This window comes from Tachypleus tridentatus, chromosome 6 (genome assembly GCF_004210375.1).
Source record: "Tachypleus tridentatus isolate NWPU-2018 chromosome 6, ASM421037v1, whole genome shotgun sequence".
Lineage (NCBI taxonomy): Eukaryota > Metazoa > Arthropoda > Merostomata > Xiphosura > Limulidae > Tachypleus > Tachypleus tridentatus.
In genome coordinates this window covers 94,258,536-94,268,938 of record NC_134830.1, presented here as the reverse complement: position 1 = coordinate 94,268,938, position 10,403 = coordinate 94,258,536, and the positions used below count along the sequence as shown (strand labels likewise).

The 10,403-nt window shown below is 30.0% G+C and overlaps 1 protein-coding gene across 11 annotated transcripts in view; it reads left to right on the top strand.

Annotated features, from left to right (window-relative positions):
• The first annotated feature begins 1,560 nt into the window (after positions 1-1,560).
• The window catches only part of Eogt (EGF-domain O-GlcNAc transferase), a 66,934-nt gene continuing 58,091 nt past the window's right edge, over positions 1,561-10,403 (top strand). For 5 of the 11 annotated variants that reach the window (XM_076506265.1, XM_076506259.1, XM_076506261.1 and 2 more), the window contains exons 1-3: positions 1,561-1,989; positions 2,876-3,056; positions 6,441-6,538. In XM_076506265.1, coding sequence (XP_076362380.1) covers positions 1,988-1,989; positions 2,876-3,056; positions 6,441-6,538 — 281 coding nt within the window. In that variant the 5' untranslated portion in view covers positions 1,561-1,987. Of the gene's footprint in view, positions 1,990-2,088; positions 2,317-2,875; positions 3,057-6,440; positions 6,539-10,403 lie in introns of those variants that run through there. The other 6 variants (XM_076506266.1, XM_076506257.1, XM_076506260.1 and 3 more) reach the window with 5 other exon arrangements.

Below are 10,403 nucleotides of genomic sequence, written 5' to 3'. Positions count from 1 at the left end.
AGTAAGCATCATTCAAACAATTATCAAGCTTTCCCTTAAACTCTCTTTAATTAACTGCCTCCACCAAATCTGAAGCCAACTTATTTGAAAAGTCAATCACCCTATCATAAAAACAAAACTGCCTTAAGTAAAGATGATTCTACCTTGCCAAAATTTATGTCTGCGTCCCCTAGTCTTACCATTCTCGCCATAAAATAAAATAAAAAAGATGATGGATCAATCAATATTATCAATGCTCTTAACAATATTAAATCTCAGTGAGATCACCTCCCACTCTTTTTTTTCTTAAGATGAAACAAATTCAGAGGCCTTAACTCATCCTCGTATAATAACTTTTCTATCCCAGGTAGCATCCTACTAGTTCTCCTCTGAACTGTTTTCAACAAGTCAGTATTTTTTCTAAGTTAAGGAGCATAAGGCTGAATACAATTCTCTAAAAGCGGTCTCACCCGTGCCCTATACAATAACTGTATGACCTCTTTAGATTTGTATCTAATATCTCTGAAGATATAACCTAAAATACTATTTGCCCTACTACTACTAACAACACATTACTTTGATGGCTTAAAAAGCTTTGTAATTTCATATATTTGTTTACGAAATATTTTTGCAAAGCTATAACGTATTGAAGCTTAATCTAATTCATATATTCCTTTTGAAAGGGCCCAGCATGACCACGTGTTTAAGGCATTCGACTCGAAATCTGAGGGTCACGGGTTCGAATCCCCGTCACACCAAACATGCTCGCCCTTTCAGCCGTGGGGGCGTTATAATGTTTCGGTCAATCCCACTATTCGTTGGCAAAAGAGTAGCCCAAGAGTTGGCGGTGGGTGGTGATGACTAACTGCCTTCCCTCTAGTCTTACACTGCAAAATTTGGGACGGCTAGCGCAGATAGCTCTTGTGTAGCTTTGGGTGAAATTCCAAAAAATATACCTTTTGAAAGTAAGACAATGCATAATTCAAAATAATTCTCTTTCGGAAAAATCAAAGTTTAGCGAAGTACATATCGTACTATCTTGTTGCTGTTATTATTTAGGAAAAAATAAATAATGATTCCACCATTTAATGAACGTTAAGATTGGTAGGATATGTCCGTATATGGTATACCCAAGAGAATTAAATGCAGTTCATTTATGAAGAATATTTTATACAAAAATGATAATCATTAAAAAAGTTGAAATGAAAAAAATTGAAGCGTAAATATTTCTTCGGCTGAGTATTTTAAAATATGCAAACTCTTAAAAGGATTAACTCAAACAGAACTACAGAATGCTGTCAAGTTATTTAAGTATAAATAGCTTTGTTTACTTTAAGAAGATTATTTTGCAACGAAAATACTATAAATTATCCATTTTATTAGGATCTTTGTTTTATTTTCTTTAATAAAAGTCCTTCTGATGATTAGCAGTAAGTTTACAGTTTTTCAGCGCTTTAATTCGGGTTTGATACTCAGTGGAGGACAGTGGTAAGATAGTTTATTGTGTTAAAACGAAACAGGCCAATGAAACAAAAGCGCTAAAAATATTTATTAAAGCTGTTGAAAACAAAACGAATGAGGCCGCCACATCATCGATACGTGTGGCAGTTATTTTAAAATTAAATTTGGGGAGTGCATGGTTTGGAATGTCGTTTCTTCGTATTCGTAATGTTATGTGTTTTTAAATAAATAACTCATTATAGTGATAATAATTACGTTCATAACATGTTGCAAAAACCATATTTTGCGATTTTCTATCATTAAGGTTCCTCAGGCTTAATCCATTAAGGTATAAACTACAGTCAAAAATGAAGAAGAAAAAGAAAAATGACTAGATAGTGTGTACTGAAGTGGGAAAATCCGCGAAGACGAAACCAAGGTCAACCAAACGTGAAAGTATTAGGACCGGTACGTCAGTGTGTAGAATTTAATAGAAAAGTACTTGGCTTTGTGTTATCGGGAACCTGAGGGCAAGACGGAATAAAAAAGTCGCGTATATTTATTGTACATGTAAGTAGTATAAAAAACATAAAAGGTAGATGAAATTTAACTCTACTATTATCAGTAAGAAGGCCTGATATTAGCAGTTATACGTATCACTATCAGCCTATTATTAGTGATTATTTAGTTTAACTATTAATATTATTAGTATTATTATAGTAGTGGTAGTACTACCGAGTAGCAGTACTAGTAGTAGTGGAGCTAGGTAAAACTTGTATAAGAAATATATTTTCATCAATGTTAGCGTAAAGACTTGAAACTAGAACTTGGAATTTGCTATAGAACTTAGAAGTGAAAGGGATTTTTTATTGTAACACAGTTTACAGGAATCAATTTGTAAGTACATTTAATTTTAATATTATTACATTGTAGCTATATATTATTTAATATTATCATTCTGTGGATGATCACCAAGAATGTTAGAAAACTGATCACTGAATCCAACCCATTTTTAAATTCAGTATTGGTCATAAAAATGTTTTGTGTGATTTTGTAATTTGAACAAACGTTTATATCTGTTTATAAATATAAAATTTTAGATTAATTTTATTGCATGTTTTATGGATATTAAAAAGCTATTTTGTATTCATTAAACTAAAACATACTCTTTTTTTGTTTACCTACCTTATCTTACACAGTAAAGAAACAAAAAAATTTAGCAAAATTGTGAACAATGTTATTGTACCCATTATTCTTTAAAACAAAAATATATCTGTTCTTATCTTATAATAGCATTTGGACATGAATGAACAAATATAACTTACATTTATAACAGATAACACATGCCAGGTTTAACAAAGTCTGTAAATTCAGTTGCAGATATTCAAGGTTATGTGAGTTTAACACAATTTCTAAATTGATGCAAATATACGTATTCTATTTGCATTTTTAACAGGATGCTTTCTCTTTCAAGCGTTTTGATGTTTATCCAAACAATCTCAAACTTAAAAATAGGGAGCTCTGCAGTAGTAATGCCATATGATGTAGATCTTCCTCCTGAACACATGGCCTTTTACTTTAATAATAATCCATTAGCTGCTGAGGCTTGCAGAAAGAATGAGGATTGTCCATACAAAGTAAGAAAATTTGTGATTATTACTATTAATGTAATACTTAATTTAGATTAGGTGTAAGTAGACAATCTTGAAGCTCTCATTTCAATCATTTGACAGTTTTATATTGGTAGGAAAAGGGTTTGAAATATTAAGGTTTTCTGTTTTCTTTGTACTAATAAAACTTTTAAGGCATGCAATATCACAAAATTTTAAAACATGGATATGTAAAAAGCCACACACTATAGACTTTTTATTATAAAATAGGAAATATGCAAACATTTACATAATGTAGTGCAATGTTTTAGTTCAAACTAATTGTAATGTGATCATTTTGTAAAGCCAGAAAAATTGGAATGTGTATAATAGTGTATTGCCTAATTTCATAAAAATAGATTATATAAACTTATGCAATTGATTAGTGTGGATTTGCTTTTTAGAGTAACAAGTATGTGTAATTTTTAACAGAAATAATTTTTAGAAAGGAATTTCTCATTTTCATAAGATGATTTATAACAAATTTGTTAAGTTAAAAGCTACATAATTGGGGGGAGAGGAGTGACTCATCATTTGAGACTCTAGAGTTGATTTCCCATTTCCATGAAACTTGTTTACTCTGTTATTGCAAAGATGCTGAGGCTATCTGCCACTGTCACTAATTGTTAACTGCTAACTCAACTGGCTAACAGACCCTCTACCATATTTCTGGTTCCTTAAATATTGAATAAAGTGCAAATTAACTGTTTGTTTGTTTTTTCTACTTAGAGTTGTGTAAATTTCTTAAATGTTTTGTAGGAAGGTAACCAATGGGGGTCCAAATGTTTTCTACCCATTTTAATTTCCACAACATAACTGTATGATTTAATGTTGTATGAGTAGGCACAGCTGTAGTAACTTTAAACTGCATTAAAAATATTCATAAAAAATAGCCAGACAGATGCTCTAACACTACTATTTGATTTTGAAAAGAAACATTAGAGGTCAATGTTATTTTATTGGGCTATCAATTACCACAGAACAATCCAATTAAGGCCTCAGCCAGTAATGAATTATTGTAAAACAATAAACCATACATTAGTATGGGTATCAATGAAATGCTGTTGTAGTAATTTCTTATGTCTTGGGCTTTTCCAAATATTAACAGTATATCTGGATTGGTAATTTGTTTTAAACAAAAGTAGTATTCTTTAGGAGAATTCCAACTGTTTAAATGTAGACTTTAAACAGAATTGTAAATACTTACAAGTATGTAAAATAATACTGAACTGTCTGGAATAACAAATACACACAGTATTATTGCAAGAGGTAAACTGATATATTATTAAACAACTCAGTTGCTCTGCCTATGTGACATACTTTCATCTAAACAGTTTAGGGTTAAAGAATTAACTTGGTTCTAAAGCATTTTATTTGAAGTGAATACAGGGTGTTCTCTGATTTTTCATATTTTGTGACCACTTGATAAAATGTTTTGAGACACCTATTCTTTAGTTAATATTATATGTTAATTCTAACTATATTTCAACAAGTTCAACACAAGAACATTTTATAATTTGTATCTTGTCAGTTTCTAATTGTTTAGTATAACTTATGAATCAAAAGGTTTCTATTCTCATTTTTCCACAGCTACAAAGTGTTTTGCTGCTAAACAAAACAAGATGTTTGTTCATTTTTTTAAATTTTCTGCCCATTCCAAATAATAACTTAATTTTTGATAATAAACTTTCATTCATTGGGACTGTACTATACATTTTATCATTTTCAAATGTTTCCTTTAATTTTTGTACAGGTTTCAGTTGAAACCTTTCTGTGGTGCTATATTGAAGTGGTTTTATCAATTACTAAAGAAATGCAGCATTTAAAAACTATAAAGAAAATTTGAATATGATTGAATAGAGCAAGAATTAGACTATCGTCTAAATATAGAATTTATAAGTTCAAATGATTTTGTATATTTTATGTAAATGTTTCAGTTCTAATTTGTTTTTTAAATTGTAAAAATATGTGTGATAAGTTATATCTGTTTGAAAGCTACATGAAATTTGTTTGATAAGAATACATCAAATAATTTGCAGTAAAGTAAGCTTAAGCTTATACAGTTTAGAGATGTATTCTTAATATGGCTGGCATGAGTATTAAAATTTTAATTAAAATAAAGTGCAGAACAACGTTTCAACCTTCTTAGGTCATCTTCAGGTTAACAAAGAGATTTTGTAACAGCTGTCCTGAGAATACATTTTTACTTCAAGTGGGTTTCTTGCCATCACAAGTTTAGAAATGTTTTGAATGGATAGCAAAGAAAATTTTATTTAAAGTTTAACATAGTAACAAATGTATATGTTCAAAGAAAGTTTGGTCATCATCCTTTATTAGTTTACCTATACCCTGTAATACACACACACAATATGAAAAAATGTCATATGACTGGAAATTGCTTAAGGCATATTGTTGATGTTTGGCCATTTTTTTATTGTAGTGTTTTTACTTTCTAATATGTTTACTTTACTATGGTTGTATTGAGTTGTAATATTTGTAAAAATAAGATTTTGATTTTACGTTTACAAAATGAGATACATTCATCATCAAATTGGATAAGTTTAAGGTTATTCATGTGTTTAATAAGTATTATTTTTATATTTATTCTATTCAAACAATGTACTTAAAAAGTGTAACTGGCTAGTTATTTCTAGTTGCTGTGTATTTTAAATGAAAACATTATTACCCTTATTAGTGAAAGAAAACACAATTTCATTATTTATCAACTTATTTAATTTACAGAACATCAGTTTAGGCTTACTACATATTTTAAAAGAATTATAATGGTAACCACATGGAGGTATTTAGTCAACATTAGTGATTCATATGATAAATGAGAAATGTCCAGATTATGTATGAAAAAAATTTTAAAATAATTATTAAACAAAAAAAATGTTTTTCTCAAAATGGAAACCTTCAGAAAGTCTTTAATAAGAATTATTATGGATAATTAACAAACTAGTTTTTAAAAAAAGTGAATAAAATTAAAGATGAATACCATATTAGAATTATCTAGTGGTTGAAAGAAGTTACATACACTTTTTTCTACTTCTGTAGGAGGTATGTGCTACTTGATTAGCAAACACTACTAAACATCTAACTTTAATAAATTATTCTTACAAATTCATAGACATACAAATTTTTGTGTAAATTTGTGAAAAATACAATTTTAATGGAAGTACACAAACCAGATGCCAAAATACCTCATTTTTAGTAATGAAACCTAAAGATAAATATGCCACTATGTATATATAAAAAAAGTACTTGCCATGAAATGAAATATGAAATGTCAAACATATGCTGATTTTAAGTAAATAAGTATTATATTGAAATTGAAAGTGTTCAATAAAATAACATAATTTTCCAATTCAGAAACATCTAGATAAAAAGGTATGTTGGGGATATGAAGAAATATGTACAGAAGAAAACAGATATTTTGATCCAGTTTGTCAAGATGATTCCAAAGGCTGGTTAGTGTTGTTGTTTTTCTTCATTTCAGCCTAATTATAATAAAATTTCACTTTTGTTTGATAATGTAATAAAAAGTAACAAGAAGTGAAAACTCACAATCTCACCATGAAGAGTCAGTTCTTAGTTGTTGTTTTTTTATATATCTCAGGGTGTTGTTTTTTACTTCTAGTATAATAAATCTTAATTTCACAAAACATGATGCTAAAATTAATGTAAAATGAGAAGAAAAACAAAATGCTGTGCTGCATGAATTTAAAACATTAAGTTTTATTAATCTAACATGTTTAATTAACTCTGATTTGCAACATAAATATTTTAACTTGTGCAAGTAGCATTCTACCTATTTTCTCATTTTATATTCTAATTCTTATTTATGTTAACTTTTATTAACCAAAGTTTGAAATAAACAGTTTAAATATTATTCAAGAAACAATTATCCAGACAAACAGTGTGTTATTAACAGTTGTTATAGTTTAACGTGTTTTCATGCGATAGCCCAGACTGTGGTAATCCAAACTATCACATATTTTAGTGGATGTGCTCTACTGGACTCTTGCTTCACATACTAAATTTTGCAGCAATCTATTAAGAAGTACATGAGATATAAAATATTCAATTTTGATTGAAATCCTTTTTTCTTCTCTGCACTGAAAGTATAGAAACGTAATTGGATAGAAAAATCACTTTTCCTGGACTTTTTTTAGTTAATCTACACTGATAGGTATTAAGCTATAATTAAATTACTTTAAGTAATAAAATGAATTTTTAGATGGGGAAATAACAAAATGAAAAATAGAATATGAAGTAGTGATGAAAAACTTGCCAAATTAAAATAACTTTGTTTATGAAACAAGGAAATGATATTTGAGGCAACAACCCTTTATCAGATAATTAGTGGTAATGATGCTGTTAATATAAGAGTTAAGTTGAAAGATCTAATAATACATAGGTTCAAGAAAACACATTCCTGAAGCTGCAAATAAAATAAGGGAAGTAACATAAAAATGATGATAATAAAAAAAAGAATGAACACCATCAGGTGATATTTTTCAAAGGGATACAGCAATATTTGAATATTACCTGATGCATGTGTTCATTCATTTTTTACACTATTGCTTGATTTTGTTCCACATTTTCATTTCTTTTATTTAGTTTATTTATTAAGGTTAACTGTACTCATAGATTTTTAATTTTTATTTTTTGTATGTCACTTTCCTTAGCTTGTTTTGTAGCTTCACAAAATGTTCTTGAGCCATTGAACCATGTTATTACTTTATATTAACTGGTAACATCATGAAGGACCATTACCAAAACATTATTTTCTTGTTTTATTAATAAAGTTATTTTAAATTGATGAGTTTCTCACCATTACTTTATAAACCATAATTAGGTGACAATTTTGATCTAAGTCTAAGCCACATGTACAGTTATTCAACAAAATCCAATTTTGACCAAAATTTTCATGCACACCTATGAAAAAAAAAGTTATGAAAACTATTGATTTGAAATTTTTAGTATAGCTTCACTTAAGACTAGAGGTGGAGCATTTTACATTTTTTGTCATTCAGATTAAAAATGGCTAATTTAGAGCAGCAAACCTATAGGGTGAAAGCTCATGTAGATACACGAGCATTGGTTAGGCCAAGCAAACTAAATTAGCATTTTCCAGCTCAGGTTTTCAAATGAACCATATGATGGGATATTTATTATTCATTGCCAACTTTTAAGCATAAATGAACTAAATTTTATGAAATTCTTCTATTTAAAGGCATTTAGCATCACATGGTATTTGCTTAAGCAATTACTGTAAATAATGGTGCTTGATATGGCTGTATCTAGTGCAAGAGGATGGGGACAAGAAGCTGTTAATCTAATTTTTATGGTGTTACTATAAAGAAAAATATTAACTTGGGTTTAGAAAAACTACCATTGTATATTTAAAGAACATGGATTGTTCTAAAAATTATAAGTCTGTTCCAAATAATAGGGTTATGATCTTAGAGCTAATGTTGATTACTATCGAGTGTCACTTTCTTATTTGTTGTGGTTTGCTGGTGTTTACTCACAAAAAGCAATGGTATCTAATTTAAAATATCTTTCAGGTGTGAGAAAAGGTGTTTCTCAAAAGTGATTGAGCATGCAAGTTAAAATAAAATGAAAAGTGTTAGCCAAACTGGTAGCTACACTTATAGCATTGATAAGACTGTTACAGCAAATATTCATTCATTACTTAGCTATACCACATATTTTCTTTTATATACCATCATGTTCCAAACTGAATAAAAAATAATTTGCCTATTTATCAAATTATCCTGTAAAACTCTCTTAAATATACTGCTTCTGCCACATCTGAAGGTAACTTTCGTTAGAAAAATAAAACTGTCTTAGCTGAAGATGACTCTTGCTATATCACAATTTATATTTGAATCATCTAATTCTTCCATTCTCACATTAAATGTGAAAAAGGATAAAGCCACTTTGAAATTCCATTTTAAAGTTTATATGAGTAATAGAAATCCTCACCAAGGCATTGCCCCTGGCCCACAGTGGAGACCTGCTGGGCCCCTTACCCCCTCATTAGGCTTCTAGTGAATTTTCTCATCTTGTGTTTTCATCCCTCAACAAGTCTTTTATGTGTCATTTTGTCAAGTGCTTTCTGAAAAATCCAGATACACCATCAAGCCACACCCTTGCCCTCATCTTTGAAGAATGTCAAAAGATTATAAGGCAATAATTTCCTCTTATGAATTATGTTGACTCTGTAATTTTAAACTTTGTTAAAGGACTTTGCAAAACATCTTTAACCAGACTGTCAAAAACTTTTCCAACAATTGATATAAGATTAATAGGTCTGTAATAACTGGAACAATGTTTACACTTCCCTTTGAAGGAAGAGCAAAAATTAGCTAATTTCAAATCCTCTAATACCTGGCCACCATTCAAGGATTTTCAAAAATGGTAGCAAATAGCTCACTATCCAGTCCTTAAGCTTCTCAATATTTTATTAAGATTCTTGTTATTAATTTGTTCATCTTGTTTGATCTCATTTACAGGTTAAGGAATATTGTTTAAATCTACATTTAAAAACTGAAGAGAAAGTAGAATTTAATAATCCAACCATCTCATAATCATTAGATTTAAGCCTTCCTTTATCATCTCTCAAAGGACCTATTTTTTTCCTATACCCTTTGAGGTGGATTTCTGTACATGATGAGTGGACCTCCCAGAGAAGGTTCTGTACTTTCAGTTTACCTCCTCTGGGATTTAAACATCCAACCATATGTGTACTGTGTGTGGTGACCTGTGGAGGATAGGAGAGGATACTCATGGTTGTAGGGCTTTTTACACACCACTTTGACCTTGAATTTCTGTAGATGGGCAGTCTTTGGGTGGCTCCTCAGGGTCATTTGGCTGGTCCACTTGGGCTAGGATCAAACAAGTACCAGTGTTTCCTTGGATTACATCATAACTCTTTGTTATCTCTACCTTTTTCCTGGAGAAAACCTATGATCAATCAAACCTTGATGCCTTCCTTGAACAGTTATGATCTATCTCCCTTTTTAATACTGGAGAATTTTAATGGACATAATTCTCTTTGGGAGGGGGGCTGATATTGATGGAAGGGGTCATTCCATAGACGGTATGCTCTCAGATCCCAACCTTTCTTTCTTCAGTACTGGTTCTTATACTTATTTTCATACACCTTATCAGTCTTTTACTGCTGTTGATCTCTCTAACTGCTCCCCTTTACTTTTCTTAGAGGGTTGACAGTGACCCACATGGAAGTGATAATTTTTCTGTCATTTTAAGAAAGGCCAGTCATGGTCAGTGCCACCCAATCCACATGCCTTAATTGAAGCTGGG